Source organism: Dermochelys coriacea, chromosome 18 (genome assembly GCF_009764565.3).
Source record: "Dermochelys coriacea isolate rDerCor1 chromosome 18, rDerCor1.pri.v4, whole genome shotgun sequence".
NCBI lineage: Eukaryota > Metazoa > Chordata > Testudines > Dermochelyidae > Dermochelys > Dermochelys coriacea.
In genome coordinates this window covers 12,419,017-12,439,210 of record NC_050085.1, presented here as the reverse complement: position 1 = coordinate 12,439,210, position 20,194 = coordinate 12,419,017, and the positions used below count along the sequence as shown (strand labels likewise).

At 44.4% G+C, this 20,194-nt stretch overlaps 1 protein-coding gene across 17 annotated transcripts in view; it reads left to right on the top strand.

Annotated features, from left to right (window-relative positions):
• The window catches only part of KIF1B (kinesin family member 1B), a 147,387-nt gene that overhangs the window by 121,589 nt on the left and 5,604 nt on the right, over nt 1–20,194 (top strand). For 9 of the 17 annotated variants that reach the window (XM_038376612.2, XM_038376609.2, XM_043499968.1 and 6 more), the window contains 10 exons: nt 4,935–5,049; nt 5,578–5,711; nt 13,634–13,695; nt 15,002–15,147; nt 15,519–15,758; nt 16,532–16,603; nt 17,449–17,570; nt 18,345–18,494; nt 19,014–19,206; nt 19,972–20,090. In XM_038376612.2, the coding sequence (XP_038232540.1) occupies nt 4,935–5,049; nt 5,578–5,711; nt 13,634–13,695; nt 15,002–15,147; nt 15,519–15,758; nt 16,532–16,603; nt 17,449–17,570; nt 18,345–18,494; nt 19,014–19,206; nt 19,972–20,090 (1,353 nt within the window). Of the gene's footprint in view, nt 1–1,556; nt 1,584–4,934; nt 5,050–5,577; nt 5,712–13,633; nt 13,696–15,001; nt 15,148–15,518; nt 15,759–16,531; nt 16,604–17,448; nt 17,571–18,344; nt 18,495–19,013; nt 19,207–19,971; nt 20,091–20,194 lie in introns of all 17 variants that reach the window. The other 8 variants (XM_043499963.1, XM_043499956.1, XM_043499967.1 and 5 more) reach the window with 1 other exon arrangement.

The window sequence follows — 20,194 nt, the reverse complement described above, 5'->3', positions numbered from 1 at the left end:
ATATCAGAGCAGCCTTTAAGCAATGTTTCATTGGAGCTCTGGCGACCTGCAGTCTTCATTCTTACATCCAGTGGGGATCTAACTCTCAACAGTTGCTCTGAGCATCACTTATCAGGGAAAGAGGTATCCTCCCGAAGTGAATATTCTTCATTGTGGGACGGGGCAGTCTTTCCAGGGAGGATTTGTGGCTCGGGGTGTGTCTGTGGGGTGCATTGTTAATGAGATTTCATGAACTGTATAGTCCTGTGCTTCAGGGTCTGCAACAAAGGGCTGTAAAGCAGAATTCTGTATTGTGGGCAGAGCTCCTCCCCTCCAGAACATCAGCCAAGTCACTGACTCGCTCTTTATTTTCTGTCAACTGGGAAATCGGGAGGAAAACGCACACCTTTCTGAAAAATCAGATTCTGCATCCGATTTTAAGGTGGGGGAGGACATGATTTGCAGCCTGCCTGCCATCAGTTTTCAGTAGTCTAGCTGGAGAAAGTAATTCCAGATTACTCTGGACTTTGTGTTGTCAATAACTGGGTCTGGCGCTGTCCCCTAGTGTCAGTGAGTACTGAATTTTATAACTCTGGTATTTTGGCTATTACCACCTAATGTCTCATCTCGTGCAAGGTGAAAATAAAACTCCAAAATATTGAGTAACTTTTTCTTGGTTAAGGGGGGAGGTAATTCTTTATAGAAAGGAGGAGGGAAGTGGGGAGAAGAAATAGGGCTTACATGGAGATTTTTATCCCTTGTCTTGTAAGAAATTTGAAGGGCACTCTGTAATAGAAAAATTGCTCTGTGTGGGCTGACATTTACTGCTGACATCTGCTGCCAGTGTTCACCACTGAATTCTTTCTTTCTCATAGTCATAGAATAAGTCTCTAAATTCCCCTGGTAGTCAGCCTAGATATTTTATGCTGACTATTTCTTAAAAACAGGCAGCAATGAGCATGACTATTAATGTGGGCCTTGGAAAGCTTTAGAACGTGCACAGCTGTCGAGTCAAAAGGGAATAAAACTTCAGGAGAGATGGAAAGGCACCTTAAAATCATTTCATAGCTCTGATGGAGGGATTCATATAACCCAACTGATTAGTTGTTTATACATTTTAATGTGATTTAACTTTTAGCGTCTTGGCATTGATCTGTCAGCATAACCGGACTGGGAGGGAACAGTTGGTTCATTCCCATCTGATCTACTTGATTTGCAGTAGGAAGATCACATCTCCTCCCTTGCTCCTTACTTCCAAATAAATTGCAGTATGGCCCCAAAAATCTCTATCTGAGGTTCTTGGAAGTGGGATGGGGGTGAGTGAGGGCTCCGGTAGCATTTGTGTATAGTTGGTACCCTGTCTTTACCCAAATGCCAGAGTTTGGTCTCTAGGTGTGTGGAGGGGTGGGGAGCAAAGAGGGGCCAATGCCACAGTCAGGGATGTGTGTTCTGTTTGCTCACTGTCTGCAGACTTGTTTTCTCATTGCTGTTTTTTGTTTGCTTGTTCTCCTTTCAGCTGTTGCTTCTCTGTTCTGCCTTTTGCTGCACTAACAAAAGCTCTTTCTATGTTTTTACAGGCTCTTTCTTGATAAGGATATGCCTAGGTATTTTCTGTTTGCTTCCTTTTGCACATAAAGGTTCTTGTGGATAGAATGCTTTATGTCTCACTTGTGTTGCTACCATTTCCCTTTTAGTTTTTAGTGGATTTTGTCAGCAAACCTCTTGGCTCTTCTGGGAGTGGCGTATTTCCTCCTCGTGTGCTGGGAATTTGTCCATGTACAGTTCAGTAGGTGAACACATGAAGACAAATTTCCTTCATTGTTCAACAGAGACAGCTTACGATGATCCTTGCTTTATTCTTTCAAAGGTATCAACAGAACATAACTCCTCCCCCCTTCTCTCTCTTTGTCTGTCAGCAGACAACCATGGCCAGCAGTTAGTATCTCTGACAATTTGTAACATAGTTGCTACATTGGAAATCCCAGGACTGGGACTGAATGGCCAGGTTACTGGTTCAAATCTAGTCCAAGATGATAGTGAACAAAGCCTGTTGCCATCAGGTGATGGTTTGATGGCATTCAATTTGTTGTTGCATCCTGAAATTATCATTGCAGTGGCTATTAATTGGCCTGCCTAGGGGCTGAGAAGCCAAGAATTGAAAGGAGACACTGACTAGTCTCCCCTTTGATACGTGCTTCTCCAGTTCGTGGCCAAGGCTTGCTGGCTGAGCAGTGTGGGGGAACTTGCACTGCTGCTGCCTATACTCTGCCTGTTTAGACAAAGAAGCAACTTTCACTAACACTGAAGTTCACTTTAAAATGGAATCTAAATAAGTCTTAGATTCCCATCTCAGCTCCTACCTTCTTCCTTGCTTTGCCTTGTTCTGCCCTCTCCTCGCTCCCAGGTATCACTTGTCACCTGCTCTCTCTGTTGAAAGCACAAGAGGTTTGCTCACTTTGAGTTTTCATTTGTTTGCCTCCTTATTTGTTTTAGCAAGATCTGGTTTGAATGAGGTAGGGGTATATGTATTCATCCCACGACCAGAACAAATGCAGTAGAGTGACTGTTTAAGTCTCACTTTCACTTGGCGATTGGGATTGCACTGACTTGTTCACCCACATTTCCTCACTTTGCTGATGTAGCTTTGCCCTACTGAACGATTACTCCTGTCTCTATTCTTTGGGTCTTAATAAAGCTGTGGAGTTCTATTGAACAGCACAGACCACAAAGCTTGTGGGGGAGTTTTAGTGCACTTGTGGCCCATCTCTGGAGACCTGGTTTACATTTGAGTTCTCAGCTTGAGGAGTTTCGTGAGCTTGATCCAGTCCCTGTTTTCTACTCCCATGACAAACGTGCGCACCTGATGGTCCATATTCAGAAGTGGTTCCTGATTCACATGGTAGAGGGGGTATTGCAGTTGCTGATTGAGTGGCACTTTGTGAGTGAAGCCCATGCAACACTTGCCTGCACTGTGCCCTCTTCCATCAATGCTACATCTGCTTCATGAAAATGAAAATTCACCTTTGCTAATCCGAGGTACCCAGGATCTCCATTATGGCATTATAATTCTGTTGCACTGATTAGTGCATGCTGTCTAACTGCATTAATGTGGATTGCACGTTTTGGCACCAACTTCTTAGACATTATATAGACCTCCGGAGTAACTGAGCATTTGAGGGCCCAGCAGGAAGAAGCTCTACACCAAGCTGAGTGCGGTAATTACCATGCAGCACTTTCGGCTGAGAAGTGAGGGATAAGAGCATCAGAATATGGGTGAAGGGGACTCGATCTGAATTTTCTCTGTCAGGCAATCCAGAGCAGCACATACTTTGGCTCAGAAAAGTTGCACTTCTGCTTCTGTAGCTGAAGGGTAAAAGTCTCCGTCAAAATGGGTGTGGGACAAAAGATTAAAATACAAGGTTCAATTAACACCACTCTGTAAAGGATTAGAAGACAAGCTGCTTTCTGTCACTGATCTCTTGTTCTGGCTGAGGAAGTGAGGTCCCTTTACACTGTAGTGCCCCTCGGATCTCTGCTTCTCTAGGCTTCAGCCCCTGCTCCTTTGGCACAGGGCTCTTCCGGGTCACTGTTTTTCTTATTTTTAGTTAAGGCAGGCCAGGCAGCAATATTTTTGTAAAGATAGAATGTAATGGTGTTTAGCACCACTGAATTGGATTGGCTGATTGCATGGCCCTCTTGGGCTACTGAATCCCCTTTGAGCTCTGTTGACCTTATGTAATCCATCTAGGGAGAGGGGGGATTTATAGGATGCTAGTTTTAAGTCGGGCACTCATGTCTCTGCCCTGTCTGCTCTCAAGTTATTTCTCATCCTGCCTTTTTTTGTCTTTCTTTATTTTGTTTTCTCTCTAATTTTGCCTCTAGTTTCTTTTCTCATCTTTCTGGAGTAGCTCTGGGCACTAGCACAGGAGTTCTTTACAGGTGGAGCTGGCTTATAGAATGCAACTTTACTAGGCTCATAACACATGAGTATACCTCTTCCTTGCAGCCCATACTCCCAATTTATTAGTGGAGGGGGCTGTCGTACCTAGACTACTTCTCAGCTACTGATATTTGGGGAGGGGGCACTTGAGAGTGTGTGGAGAGGATGATCAAAGTGAGATTACAAGAGACCTTTGTGCAGCAGGCCACAGCTGCCCTTCTCCCTGCACACCCAGTTGAAAAATCTTCCTTATTTCAGCTTGTAATTGGTCTGGAAAGCTTCATCTGAGGGATAGGTTGGAGTGGGCATGAGAATAGTTTGGGAATAAACAGCTTGTGTTTCCTAATAGGCTTACAGGAGAAGAAATCCTTGTTGCCTTAATTAAAGACTTAGACCTGTTTTGGAGTTATTCTGATCGCCTGAAGAAGCTATTGTGTTTTATTGCTTAGTGCTACCAGCTTCTCTCCTCCGTTTTGTTTTGTGAGCCTGATCAGCACTATGGTGTATTCCTGTATGCCACCCCAAGACATACCTCAGACTAAGGACAATGGTTACAGAAAGAATCCTTCCATGTGTCTTGGAATCCTATCCTAGGCACTTGGAAAGAGCTGAATCCATTTTTAAACTGTCCTCTCATCCCAACTTCCCTCATGGTTTTATGGTGCTTTTCTTTCCCTCGTCTTTTCTTCTACAGTCTCTCAATTCAACTCCTTCCTCTGAGCTTTAAGAGGAGTCTTCATCTCATAACAGGCCAGGGCACGTTCAACTCCAGGTAAATTTAAATGTAGATGGATAGTCTTGGATGCTTCAGGAAGCTGGTGGGTAAGGACATCCTGGAGCTCTTCAAATGTTGGTGAAGATGGGGCTTTACTACTGGTGTTCGCTGTCTAACCAACCCTGCTTAATAAAAAAAAAACCACATCATTAGATGGAGTCCAGGAGGAGGTGCTTTGCTCTCATTTGCAGTAGAGACAGAGGTGCTTTTACTATTAAGCTTTTGTTTTACTTTCTTCAGGACTTTCTATCGTTTTGAGGCTGTTTGGGATAGCTCCTTGCATAACTCTCTTCTCCTCAATCGAGTGACACCCTATGGAGAGAAGATCTATATGACTTTGTCTGCATATCTGGAGGTGAGCATATTGTGCCCCACACTCATGTATGGAATTGGGTGGAGGGAAGCAGCCAGTATAGGTCAGTAATATGTATCCTAGATAAAATTGTGCTTAATAGAATGTGATCATTGCCAGAGGATGCAGCTAGAAATCTAGCTAGTTATGTGTGTTTTAAAAAAAAAAAAAAAAAAAATTCTGATGAGTAAGGCATTACTTAATTTGAGATATTGTGGAAATTGTGAATCCCACAATATTAGGCTTCCACTGCAACTTTGTCAGCCACCTGGCTGACAGTGGGAGCGGGTTTTTCAAATTATTGCAAATAATCAAGGTCCATTGCTACTTTTCTGTGATTTTCCCTATCTTGTCCGCAACTCAGCCACAATTATTTGACAGTCATCCCACAATTCAAGTAGCGTCTTAATAAAGAAGAATAAACAATGTCACGACCAAGACAGTGAAACTGAATGTTTTTGGTATGTATGGATGTAGGCCCGTAGACATCCTTTGCTTGGTGTTTGACAGCCATTTGTTTCTTTGTTCTAGCTTGACCACTGCATCCAACCAGCTGTGATTACCAAGGATGTCTGTATGGTCTTCTACTCACGAGATGCCAAGATCTCACCACCACGCTCGCTGCGCAATCTCTTTGGCAGCGGCTACTCCAAATCCCCAGACTCGTAAGTTTAATCGGCAATTTCAGTTGCTTTTGATTAACAGCAGAGTGTAGTTCTTCTATTATATGATGCTATAGGTTCTCCACTATAGGATGTGCATGCGCTTGTGTGCTCTCAACTGGAGATCGTAAAGTGGTGTCCATAGGGTGGCCAACTTTCTAATTTGTGAAAACGGGACACTGAGTGCCGGAACCTCCCCTACTCCTTTCTCCACCTCTTCCCCTAAGGCACCGACCCCTGCTCTGCCTCTTTTCCCCTCCATCCCCTGCTTGCTACTCTCTCCACCACCCTCCCCCTGCCCACTGAGCAGGGCTCCTAGGGGTGGAGGAGTGAATGGAGAGAGCCAGGCTCAGGGGGTGAGTAACTGGGGCAAGATGGGGGAGGGAGAGCTGCACTCTGGGGGTGGGGGAGGTGAGTGGGGCAGGGCAGGGGAGGGAGAGCTGCACTCGGGGCAGGATGGGAGGTACCATTGGTACCTCTCTCCGCTGGAGCTGTTGCTGAGTGTTCGCCTGCTCCTCCAGGCTCCAGCAGCAGCTGCTGCTTTTCCTGCCCCCTGGTGATGGAGGCCAGTTACTGCGGGCAATCGGACTTCAGTGTCTGGACAGCACTGCTGACTGGACACTGCCGGGTTCCCTTTTTGACTGGACTTGGTGTGCGGAGCAGCTCCTCATGCTCCCCTATGAAGGCATATAGGGAAGCGTGAACGCACTGCCATCAATTACTTCTCAGCCGCCTGCAGCTTGAGATGGAGTATTGAGATGGAGCAATGTTTTACAGCGTCCTGCCTTTTTCACGTATAGTGAAATTTCTTATTTAGTTACCTACTTTGTTTTTGTCAAATTAAATTTATTTTTATTTAATTGCAGCACCATTGTGCTTTCAGTTGAGTTCCCCACCATCACCCCCATCTCTTTTTCAAGACTTTAGTGCTTTGGCACACTGGATTATGCTTAACACCTTGGGGTTTAAGCCCTGCCAGAGATTTTTTTTTTTTTTTTTTTTTTTTTCCCCTCTCCTCGCAGTGACAGGCACTGTGTACCAGTCTCCAGTGCTTAGGAGACACCCACATTTTGTCAAAGTGCAAGGTGGTCTCAGGGTTTAAAGGCAGGTATAAAAAGGACAGCAAGACTATGTTGATACTACACCTAATGAAGTGCTCCCTAGCTCGTGAGGTGTCCGCACCCCTCCTATACGTGAGCCCCAACATCTCAGGCTGCTTCAGTGATTGCTGGAGCCTCGGCAGGAGGCCCAGGGACCAAGACTTCCAGGAAAAAGAAGCCTCTTTCATCTGCCAGGGAAACAGAGAGGTAGGTCACTATATAAATTCCACTTCCGGGAGACCTTGCATCCTGTAAGGGATACTACTTATGCTCCAACCAACTCTGGTACTGAATCGTTGGTACTGCATAAAAAGTCATGTGCAGAGAAGTTTTCTGCTCTCAGGCAGTTCCTACATCAGTACTGTCTGACATCTCTCAGCACAGTGGTGTACATAGGGCTATTCTGATGCCATCGCCTTCTTATAGCTATAAGGTCAGAGAAGCTCCCTTGTTGAATTCTCCAGTACCGCATTCACCATCTCCTCACCAATCTGTATTCCCAACACTGGTACCGATTCAAGCTTTGGCCATAGACTGTCATAGCCCTCCACCACCTTCCAGATTCCTTTCCGTGCAAGACCTTGTTGCACACAAACCAGAGTTCTCTTTATCAAGGAGGTCTACTAGAGCCCCTGCCCCAGCAGCTGCAACCTGACAGTCAGATGGGCTTCTATTCCTTTACCAGCAACAGTGCCTGTGGGGGGCCCCCTTAGCCCAGAAGATACTTCAGACACTGAAATCTCAGAACAGGGCTTCAGTGTGGTGCTATAGCATCACGCTGCCATGAGTCCGTTTATTGAAGAGGACCTTCCAGAGCCCACCAGGCGTCTTAGACCTCGGATGTGTGTACCCTTGGGAACCCATTCCCCAACTGAATGTGCTTACCAGAACTCCAGGGGGCACTTGGCTGAACAGTTCTACAGAGTACCAGCTGGGAAGAAATCCCAGCATCTCTGGTACCACATCATCCACAGGCACCAATGGACCATCCTCCGGTACCATATGCCCCATCAGTACTGGAAGAGAAACAAGAGGCACAGACTGTTACTTCCTTCAGCCAAGTCATCGTCCTCCCTGGATGAGATGATGATGCCATCACCAGCTTCTTATGCGGATGACTTTTGGGCTTTTCAGGATCTCATTAAATGCCTGGAGGACTCCCTCCAGACTCCTTTAGAAGAGGTCCAGGAGTCTCAGCACTCCCTAGGTGACATTTTAAATATCACCCGCAGAGGAAAATTGCCCTACCAACTAATGAGGCACTGTTATCTCCTATATGCACTATATGCCAAACACCTGACACAATTCCAGCCACCTGCAAGCGGGCAGATCATAAATATTATATTCCAGCAAAAGAAATAAACACTTCTCCCACCCCACCCCTTACTCTTTAGTGGTGGATGCAGTCAATGAAAGGAATTGTCAGGTCCATTTTAGACTCTCTGCCTTGGAAAAGTCCAAGCAACTGGTCCTACTGGGCAGAAAGAGCTACTCATCAGTGACTTTTCAGTTTCAAGTCTCAAAGTTACCCTGCCTTTATAGCAAAATATGATTTTAACCATTCTACATTGACATGCTTTATTGAACACCTGCCATAAGACCTAAGAGACCAGTTTCAGTCTCATCCCGGAGGGTCAGTTAATTGCAAAAGCCTTCCAGCAGGCTACTCTCACTGCTGTTGCCACAACTTGTAGATCTAGAGCTACTGCTGTGGTTATGCAAAGAGCATTTTGGCTCCAGTCTTCTGGACTCCTGAGAGAGATGCAGAAGAACTGACAGGACCTTATCTGAACTAGCAGGAGATCTACTACTTGCAAAACTTACTTCAAAAGTGGAAATGCTTTCATTCCTGGTTTTCTCTTCACTCCTGTCAAACATCAGAAGCGCTGCTCTCCAAAATATTAACTACCTGTTGGACTTAGATACTGGGTCTGTGTGTGAGCTCAGTCAGGGTACATTTGGCTGCTATCACTGCCTTCCACTCGCTGAGTGCTTCTCAGTTTTTGCCCACTCTACTGTGACTAGATTCCTTAAGGGATTACACAACTTTAGTCCTGTACAGAACCTGGCCCCACAATGCAATCTTAATTTGGTTCCCAGTGCCCTGAGGAAACCTCCCTTTGAACCAATGGCTATCTGCTCTCTCCTCCAACTCTCCCTCAAGACTTCATTCCTTAAAGCTATCATTTAGGTTAGATGAATGGGAGAACCCAGCTTTTACTGTCTTCTACAGAGATAAGGTTACACAACCTCCCATCCTCTCTCCCTCCCTAAGGTCTCTTTGGAATACCATATTAAGCAGGAAATCCATCTACTGGTATTCTATCCAAAGCCTCATGTCTCCAAGGAGAAAACCAACTAACATACACTAGATGTCAGGATGGCTCTTGGCTTCTTCCTTGACCGGACTAAGACCTTCTAGGCCTCTCCCAGCCTGTTAGGGGGCTTATTCCTTCACCCACTTACTTCCCTGGTCCTTCTCGCATGAACAGAGAGCAACAATACCCAAAGTCCAAAGGTGCAAACAGTTCGATGTTTATTGGGGTGAACTTCAAGCAAGCATAATTCCAGTTTCCTTCCTTAGTGTCCCCCCTTCCCAGCTCTGACACCACAGAGCCTTACACCTGTGTCCCTGGTCCCATTCCTGCCCTTAGCAAAACATGATTCCAGTTTCCCCACCCCCCATTCCCCTCCCCACACACACTTCCTGATTGACTGCAGACTATATAGTAAAACTTGAGTTCTACTTAGCTGAATCTTAACCAATCATTTTACTGAAATTTAACTAACCAATCCTAACCTATTGTAACATGATTGGTTAACCAATTATATCCCACCACCTTAATTAGTTTATGCCCAGCAAAATTAATTATACAGCAGACAGAAACGATCACAGAACCAGACAGAGATTATACAGACAAACAATAGGGAAATGGGGACTACAGTGATGGAACAACAAAGAAATGAGGATTTCACATCCCAGCTATTGATAAATGAGTTCTTGCCAGACAGAATGCTATCACACTAAGTTTCCTTTTACATCTTCTAGGCACTTCCCTTTCTCTGGAGGCGATAGGCATGATCAGGACAGGATTGTATCCTAACAGCCCAATAGCACCTTATTTCAGTGTGACTAGTTTGGAGATGAGAGGATCTGACCATTTGCTTCCTAGCTTATGGCTGCCTCTGCTGCTTAGCCAAAGGCCTTAGCCTAAGCACAGGGCCTCAGACTGTCACAGGGAGAGAAGGCCCTTATACCGGCAGACAGTGATTTTGATTCTTTCTTTTATACCTCTATAACTAGCTAAGTGATAAGAATACAACTAAGTTCTTAGAATATAGGCCTTTACAGACAGGCCTGAATATCTAGGCTAAAAGTCGAGTAGAGTTGGACCTTGCAAAGGGAATTAAAACCAATAGTAAAAGGTTCTATAGCCATATAAATAAGAAGAAAGCTAAGAAAGAAGAAGTGGGGCCGCTTAACACTGAGGATGGAGTGGAGGTTAAAGATAATCTAGGCATGGCCCAATATCTAAACAAATACTTTGCCTCAGTCTTTAATAAGGTTAAAGAGGATCTTGGGGATAATGGTAGCATGACAAATGGGAATGAGGATATAGAGGTAGATATTACCATATCTGATGTAGAAGCAAAACTGAAACAGCTTAATGGGACTAAATCGGGGGGCCCAGATAATCTTCATCCAAGAATATTAAAGGAATTGGCACCTGAAATTGCAAGCCCATTAGCAAGAATTTTTAATGAATCTGTAAACTCAGGAGTAGTACCGAATGATTGGAGAATTGCTAATATAGTTCCTATTTTTAAGAAAGGAAAAAAAGTGATCCACGTAACTACAGGCCAGTTAGTTTGACGTCTGTAGTATGCAAGGTCCTGGAAAAAAATTTTGAAGGAGAAATTAGTTAAGGACATTGAAGTCAATGGTAAATGGGACAAAATACAACATGGTTTTACAAAAGGTAGATCGTGCCAAACCAACCTGATCTCCTTTTTTGAAAAAGTAACAGATTTTTTAGATTAAGGAAACGCAGTGGATCTAATTTACCTAGATTTCAGTAAGGCATTTGATACTGTGCCACATGGGGAATTATTAGTTAAATTGGAGAAGATGGGGATCAATATGAACATCAAAAGGTGGATAAGGAATTGGTTAAAGGGGAGACTGCAACGGGTCCTACTGAAAGGCGAACTGTCAGGTTGGAGGGAGGTTACCAGTGGAGTTCCTCAGGGATCGGTTTTGGGACCAATCTTATTTAATCTTTTTATTACTGACCTTGGCACAAAAAGTGGGAGTGTGCTAATAAAGTTTGCAGATGATACAAAGCTGGGAGGTATTGCCAATTCGGAGAAGGATCGGGATATTATACAGGAGGATCTGGATGACCTTGTAAACTGGAGTAATAGTAATAGGATGAAATTTAATAGTGAGAAGTGTAAGGTTATGCATTTAGGGATTAATAACAAGAATTTTAGTTATAAGTTGGGGACGCATCAATTAGAAGTAACGGAAGAGGAGAAGGACCTTGGAGTATTGGTTGATCATAGGATGACTATGAGCTGCCAATGTGATATGGCTGTGAAAAAAGCTAATGCGTTTTTGGGATGCATCAGGAGAGGCATTTCCAGTAGGGATAAGGAGGTTTTAGTACCGTTATACAAGGCACTGGTGAGACCTCACCTAGAATACTGTGTGCAGTTCTGGTCTCCCATGTTTAAAAAGGATGAATTCAAACTGGAGCAGGTACAGAGAAGGGCTACTAGGATGATCCGAGGAATGGAAAACTTGTCTTATGAAAGGAGACTTAAGGAGCTTGGCTTGTTTAGCCTAACAAAAAGAAGGTTGAGGGGAGATATGATTGCTCTCTATAAATATATCAGAGGGATTAAATACAGGAGAGGGAGAGGAATTATTTCAGCTCAGCACCAATGTGGACATAAGAACAAATGGGTATAAACTGGCCACCAGGAAGTTTAGACTTGAAATTAGAGGAAGGTTTCTAACCATCAGAGGAGTGAAGTTTTGGAATAGCCTTCCAAGGGAAGCAGTGGGGGCAAAAGATCTATCTGGTTTTAAGATTCTACTCGATAAGTTTATGGAGGAGATGGTATGATGGGATAATGGGATTTTGGTAAGTAATTGATCTTAAATATTCAGGGTAAATAGGCCAAATCGCCTGAGATGGGATATTAGATGGATGGGATCTGAGTTACCCAGGAAAGAATTTTCTGTAGTATCTGGCTGGTGAATCTTGCCCATATGCTCAGGGTTTAGCTGATTGCCATATTTGGGGTCGGGAAGGAATTTTCCTCCAGGGCAGATTGGAGAGGCCCTGGAGGTTTTTCGCCTTCCTCTGTAGCATGGGGCATGGTTGACTTGAGGGAGGCTTCTCTGCTCCTTGAAGTCTTTGAACCATGATTTAAGGACTTCCATAGCTCAGACATAGGTGGGGTTTTTCATAGGAGTGGGTGGGTGAGATTCTGTGGCCTGCGTTGTGCAGGAAGTCGGACTAGACGATCAGAATGGTCCCTTCTGACCTCAGTATCTATGAATCTATATCCTAACACAGCCTATTTTTATCTTTTAAAGACATGATGAAGGGACAGCCCATTTCCAGGTAGAGACTGTCAAAGTGGGCCTCGAGTTGCATATTAATCTGCTATGAGACTGCCAGGGTATCATCCTTTCATAGAGTGACAGCACACTCCCCTAGGGCTCACTCCACATCTATAGCCCTCTTGAAAGATGGATGCATTGCAGAAATCTGCAGAATTGCAACTTGGTCCTCCATCCATACGTTCACCAAGCATTATACTATCTTACCTGCTTGACATGATTGGTGACTAAGTCCTCTGAACTGTCTTAGACTGGCTTCCTCAGCACCCATGTCCATTTTAAGTTACTTTGGGAGTCTCCTACAGTGGATCACTCACAGGGACATATACTCAAAGAAGTAGGAGAGGTTACTCACCTGTACAGCAACTTGAGTTCTTTGGGATGTTTTGTCCCTATGGGTGCGCCAGCTTCTGTTGTCCTTCCCCTCTGCTGCAGAGTCTCTGGCTTTGCGGTGAAGAAGGTACTGGGTGGTGGTGAGTCCACACCTCTCTGTGTGTCCTCATAGGGGAGCATTAGGAGCTGCACTGCTTTACAATTTCCAGTCAAGAGTGCACAGGCACATTCATGTCCTACAGTGGAGATAAAACTTCTTGAACTCAAGTTACTATACAGGTAAGTAACCTCTCATTTTTCATATACAGACTGAAATAGAGAATGCAGTGTGGTAGTTTGGAAGGCTCTTAATTGAAAGCCTGCTTAGCTGCAGTTCCCAGCTCTATTGGAGGGCATTAAATGTTCCTCCTTTGTTAGGTTTACCTCAGTAAAAACCAAACAGACTATCCCTTAGATTTCCTCTCCTCCAGACTTGCCTCTGTAACCAGCACTTGAAAAGATATTTGGATGTTTTAATGGAGGGGAAGCACATTTTCCAGTTGGCCTATGGAGGATATTAGTCCTTAACTGTAATTTGCTTAATCAGCAGCTTCCTAAGGATAATGGGCTAGAAACAGGGAAAGACAGGAGAAAGAGTGGAGGTGCCATATTTGGGGAACTGGTAGCCTGGCTAGTTTATCTGTCAAGCTTACAGTGGACAAGGGTCTCTGCTTTTTCAAATACAAGTTTATTTCTATTTTGGGGGCAAAGGGTCCTCTGAATTTTTAAGATGTAAACCTTTTCAGAGACCGTGTACTTTATCTTGATTTATTTCTTGAGATGTAACAAATTTCCTCTCTGTGGTGTTTTGTAAACAGCAATCGAGTAACTGGAATCTATGAGCTGAGTTTATGCAAAATGGCAGACACGGGAAGCCCAGGTAAGCAGGAACAGCATGTACATTCAAATGTTAGGGGTGTGTAAGTTTCTAAGAGTGATTATGGCAGATGGAGAGACTGCAAATAAGACGTGTGGACAAGAGGGAATAAATTGCCATATTGAGAAGAAGTAGCTCCTATGAGGTGCAGAAGTTCTTTCATAGCTTTGGAGCAAGCATTGCTGTTTTTTGTGGAAACCTTAAACTGCCTCTTACCTCTGATTTAGATGTATATTCAAAGCACTGTCAATCCCTGCATCAAAACATTTTAAACTCCCTACTCCCTTACACTTTCTCTCATAGAAGTGTTAGAAGAAATTGGGCAATGTAGCTGATGAGGCACTGAGCCTTATCTTACGAGTTCAGTTTAGAGATCTAAATAAAGTAAGTAGTGTTCGCAGTTCAGGTCACTGTGGAGCTGCTTCTCTCTGGAGGGGTCTTGTCATCTTGCCTGCAGGACTGTGTTTTATCCATATCCTTGTATGCTGGGAATACTTAAGTCCCTCCAGGCAGTCTGTTGTTCAGACATTGGGAGGATTATTCAGTTGTTTCTTTGAGAAATGGAGTGGATTTTTTAACGTAGAAATTCCCAGTATAATCCTAACCAAAAGGGAGGAGAGGAAAGATGTAAATGAGAGAACACCTACGATGAATAGATATGGTGTAGTAATGGCCCGACAACACTAGTCCCCCTGTGAATTGGGGCCTAATCTATGCCATCTGTGCTGTTTATAGTTGAGGGAAGACAGCTCCAATTAACAAGCGGTTGTGTGTTGGGGTCCAGGAAGGAAGGGCACCATAGATAGCATCTTCAAATTAGTGTAGTTGGGACTTGGGGGAGCAGTATCAGGGGGTGAGGGGGAATTGTCAATGGTTTTTCCTCCCACCCTTTCCTAAGAACTGAAAATCAGAGCTTGCAAATACCGGATACAATCATTCACAGCTATTTATCTTGAAGCTCCCATAATATCACCAGGCCTTGGAGAAAAATGCATTTTAATGTTTCTGTTGAATTGGACTGAACAGGGTTCAGGCAGTTATGGAGGTTTACGGGAAAGATATTTCTGGGCTAGGGCAGAGGGCGGAACTAAAAGGATGCTGTCGCACCCACCCCTCCTCCCCCTGTCTGGAATGTGGTGTGTGACTGATGGAGGCATTGCCACTGATGTAATCCTGGTTATTTTATCTACACCAAGTTGAGCTGGGGGATGTGGGTTCCCTGCCAGTTGCTGTACATTAAATCTGTATTGTATCTTTTCCCAATCTGCTGTTTTTAACCTGTGCCAATACTCTGTACTTGATTCCTCAGGAATGCAGAGGAGGAGAAGGAAAGTACTGGATACGTCTGTGGCATATGTCCGTGGGGAAGAGAACCTGGCAGGTTGGAGGCCCCGTGGTGACAGCCTCATTCTAGAGCACCAGTGGGAACTGGAGAAGCTGGAGCTGCTGCATGAGGTACACAAAGGAAGGGGGAAAGAGCAAGACAGAATTAAATCTTCCAGCAGCCTTTTATGCTGACTGTAACCTCCAAATTGGGAGGGCCTTGCAAGGGAATTTTTGTTTTTAGCATATTCAGCAAGGCGAGGCCTTGGGTAGGTTCCCCACTACATGGGTACAGAGAGGCTGTTCATGCTAGTGAAAACAGCCTTCAGATCTCAATGCATTCAGCAAAAGCAATGATTAACTTTTTAGCAGTGTTGCCAGTTATTTTTGCTCCCCAGCTTCATGACTCTCTGGTAGATATCCTGTTGAGTGAGAGAGGAATTCCCATGCTCTTGAGGGTGAAGAATATCCTAGAATTGATGCTTAATTCTGTTGATTCTCAGGTGGAAAAGACTCGTCACTTCCTGCTACTGCGTGAGAAACTTGGCGACAGCATCCCCAAATCCTTGAGTGACTCGCTGTCCCCCAGTCTGAGCAGTGGGACCCTCAGCACCTCCACCAGCATCTCCTCCCAAATTTCCACTACCACTCTTGAGAGTGCTGTCACGCCCAGTGAAAGCAGCGGCTATGACTCTGCAGACATCGAGAGCCTGGTGGATAGGGAGAAAGAGCTGGCAACCAAGGTACGTGCTGCCCAGAGAACAGAACAGGTCCAGATTATGGCACTGAAGATGCTTTAAAGATGTTGTAACAAGAAAGAGTTAAAATATCTAGGGCTTAATCATTGAAGGAACCACAAAAGCCTTTCACCTGCACTACTTGGGCCATACAAAAAATATCTGATGGACCTCTGTATCATTCCCAACTGGGACAAATGATCAGATGGGGAAGAGGGACAATGAGCTGACATTCTCTTGTTTTTTAGCTGGTACCTTTTTGGTTTTATACATTAGATGTATTAAATCCTTCTGCTAGATCTTCTCCAGTTCAGGGGATACTTGGCTTAAAGTGCACTTTAGGACCAGAAACTAGTCTTTTGTCGTCTCGTGTCCTTTTCTTTTGCTTTTCCATACTCCACCCTTATATTACATGGCGAATGTGCTGTGTTCTATACAGAACCTTTTTAAATAAGCTGCATAACTAAAGTTCTCCTCTCAAACCAGCCAGTCGATGTCTCCCTTCAGTGAAATTTAAAGAGATGACTGGGGTTGCATTGTTTAATGCCATACCCAGCACTTACCTTGGTGCTCCTGCATATGGAAGTGTTGGGTAGTGTAATCATAGGAATTGTATGACTGACATCTGTTTTTCTTGTTTGTGTCATCACACTTAGTCTTAGGCAGACTGTAGTTCACTAATTCTTGAGTGGGTCTTGGTAGATTGCCTGTTATGAGTGCTCTATTGCTATCTAAAATGTAATTGGAAACACCTGTTGTCTTTTTTGCTTTTTTCTCAGTGCCTGCAGCTTCTTACCCACACTTTCAACCGGGAGTTTAACCAGGTGTACAACAGCATCAGTGATTGTAAGGTAAGGTGCTTGCTGTAGCTGCTGTGACAAGCAGCCAAACATACAACAGGCCTGTTTTTTTTCCTACAGTACCTTTTCTGCCCTCTATTTAATCTGCTGGAGTCTTAGAATACTACATATTCTCTACCTTGAAGTATGATTTGTAGATACTGTACAATTGTGTCTTGAAAGGCTGCCTGTTTGTGTAAAGTAAAGATTCTCATGCCATCGTGGTGAAAACACAAGAGAGAGTTGCACCTGAATATGATACAACTGATATTGGATTCAAATCATTTTGTTTCACTTCAGTCTATTGGGGTATTGTTCAAAGGCCCCCCCAAGTTCCAAAGTGTAGGGAGAGCAATTTGAATGGTGCAGGAGAAGTCTCTTCTGGGTTTAGTACTAATGCTCCGGCTTGTATTATAGTTCACCTTGTGGCATGAGGTGCTCATTATCATCATGTTCCTCAGCTTCCCAGCAACAAAGGATAAACTGAACTAATTTGAGAACTGACTTTAGATACAAATGACAATAAAGAAATGAATCTGATGTTATAAAACTGACCACCTAATGTTGTATTGATGGATTCTGTATGCAGATCATCAGATGTCTAGCACACTGTCAGACAATGCCCACAGAAGTGCTACCATATATGCTTTTCAAACAAGAAGATTTCTACAAAGAGGGATTAGGTGAAAAAAATATGGCTGTAGTGGTATTTATCTAATAGAGTAATTAGTATTGGTAGAAATAGTCCACTGAGCACTCCTAATTATGGATACTCTGAGTGCAATGTTATCTTACCAAGGTGACGGACGCCAACTACAAAAATCTTATGCTGCAGTGTTTTGTGTGTGTTCTTGTAGCTATCTGATATCTCTCCAATCGGGCGGGACCCATCAGTGTCCAGTTTCAGCAGTGCCACCCTCACACCTTCATCCACCTGTCCCTCTCTGGCAGATTCAAGGTGCAATTCAGTGGATCAGAAGTAAGTAGAGATTGGGTGGGGGGATTCTAAACAAACACTTCCACTCTGCTGCTTCTCTTGATCTTGTCCTTTGATTTCTCGTTCATTTTTTCTTTCTGCTTCTTCTCCTTTCCGCATATGCTTCCTCATTCTGTTTCCTGCTCTCTCTTCTCTGCATTTATTCTCTTCCCCTTCTTTCCTCTTCAGGTGAACACATTGTGTGTTATGGACACCACTGCGTTTTTAACATGTAAAACCCACTGTGGTTCTGGGGACTCTGTCAAGAGAACAGATTATGATAGGCCAATTTGGCGAGTGACCTCTGTTGCTTGGTTTCTCATAGTTATGAAGGATGTTTTAGATAAAATTGGGGCTCACTTTTCACTGAAGGACAGTTTGGTGCCTTCCTTGTTCTTTAGTCCTCCTTGAGAGCAGTGCTGACCAGGAAGTGCCTTCCTAGTATCTACTCAGCTATAATTTGGGCACAGCCCCTTAGTGTTGTGGACTGTGCTTGGAGAGGGATGCAAGGAAGAAATGGTCTGAAGCAACCTACGGGTGGGCAGATCACTTGTTCTGAGTTGAGGCCTCAAGCTTGTGGTAAATACTATTCGGGAGTTGTACAAAAGGCTTCCATGGGTCATGGTATGGCATATAGTCACTCTGAAACTGGTGGCTCATTGCAGAACAGAAGAGCATCTTATGGGAGAAGACAGGCTTCAGAAATGCTTTCAGTTCTGCCGTCACAACCAGTTGCTTTGTAGTGATTACTTTTCTCCCCCATCATTTTTTTAAAAGGACTCCAGAAGCAAATTCCCGTGCCTCCAGCCCCTGCCCAGAGTTGGAACAATTCCAGCTGGTTCCAACAGTGGAAACCTCCTTCCTGGCCAGAGCTGGAAAGAATGAATTCCTGAACCTTGTTCCAGATATTGAGGAAATCAGACCAGGGTAAGTCAATTGCTGCAGTTTGTCTTTCCTGCGCTCTCTAAAGCAGGGGCTTTCTTAGGTTTCCAGTAGTCCTGCCTCATCTGAGGAAGATGAACACAATAGCTACCAAGATTTCTGCTGGCCGTACTAAAGCAGCAGCCTGCAAGAGACACTCAGAGACTACTAGCAGGGTAGGGAAGAGTTGTTGATCTGTCTTCCATAGTGCTCAATCCTGCAAACACTTCATGCACAGAACTAGTTCTGTTACAGAATCTGACCTGTTATCTGTTACTGCAGCATAGCTCTCTGTGCATCACTTGTTCCATGTGCACAGGTAGGTGTCCTTTTGGAATGGGAGATGGGGTTAAGCTTTCCTCTGAAGAAACTGACATTGGCTGGGATGGAAGACAGGACTGTAGACCCACTGGTCTGTTTGTATAGCCTTATTACCATTTCACTCTGTTATTGGGCCATCCTTGCAGGGGCTAATTCACTTCATACTTTCTTGGATAAATATATTTTCTCTGTCTGTTTTTTCAGCTCTGTGGTCTCAAAGAAGGGGTACCTTCACTTCAAGGAGCCACTCTCCAGCTCCTGGGCCAAGCACTTTGTGATAGTCCGCCGTCCATACGTCTTTATTTACAACAGTGACAAAGACCCTGTGGAGAGGGGGATCATAAACCTGTCCACAGCTCAGGTGGAGTACAGCGAGGATCAGCAGGCAATGGTGAAGGTCAGTCTAAGTGCCTGGAAACTGAAGTCCTCTGTTTATTCACAGAACAAGGGCAGAATGCTGATGCAAGCTTGCCCCATGCTGCCCTGCTAATCTGACTGATCTCTGATCTGGAGTAACCGCCTCTAGGATTTAGTGAGATCAGTCTCAATGGTAGTTCAACCATTGACGCTTCTGCTGAGGCTGCCAACAAGGTTCCCAGTTAGTGCAGATGTGCATGCAAACCCACAGGGAGATGGACTGAGACTATTGGTCCACTATCAGTCACCATCAGTCTGGGCGAGATTCAGATTGAGAGGTTTAAGGCTGTCCCCTTTACCAGTCTCCTGATTCCTCTCGTCCCTGACATATACATTATATAGTGGATTGACTACAGCAGACTGACTTCAATAGCTTTATTTGCATTATTGTAGCACCTAGGAGTCCACATAATGGACCAAGGCCCTCTTGTGTTAGGTGCAGTGCACACAGAACAAAAAAAGATTGTCCCTGCCCCAAAGATTTTACCAAAGGATCCGGGTCCACAAGTAGTGGAACATCGCTGTGAAATACACTCTTGTTAATAGCTTTGGGGCTGAACAATATGGACACATCTAATGCATCTTGGAGGAAAGAAAAGTATGTCGGTTGTCTGAATGTCTCCTAGGAAACTGCTGCTGGGACCGGCACGTTCCAGTAGCAATGAAGGGGTGTTAACCCCATGTATAACTAATCTCTGCATCTACAGGCTTGGTTACTTGAGAACTGTCTGTTTAAATATTTCAGACCCCCAATACCTTTGCTGTGTGCACAAAGCACCGTGGGGTCCTGCTCCAGGCCATCAACGACAAAGATATGAACGACTGGTTATACGCCTTCAATCCTCTTCTTGCTGGCACAATACGGTAAGAGGCAGCTGTGCCTGAGTGAGCAGACATTGCAGAGCAGAGATGTGGTTAGTGTGATGTGGGCAGGCACCCTATCGCATTGGTTAGCAGATTTGCTCTGA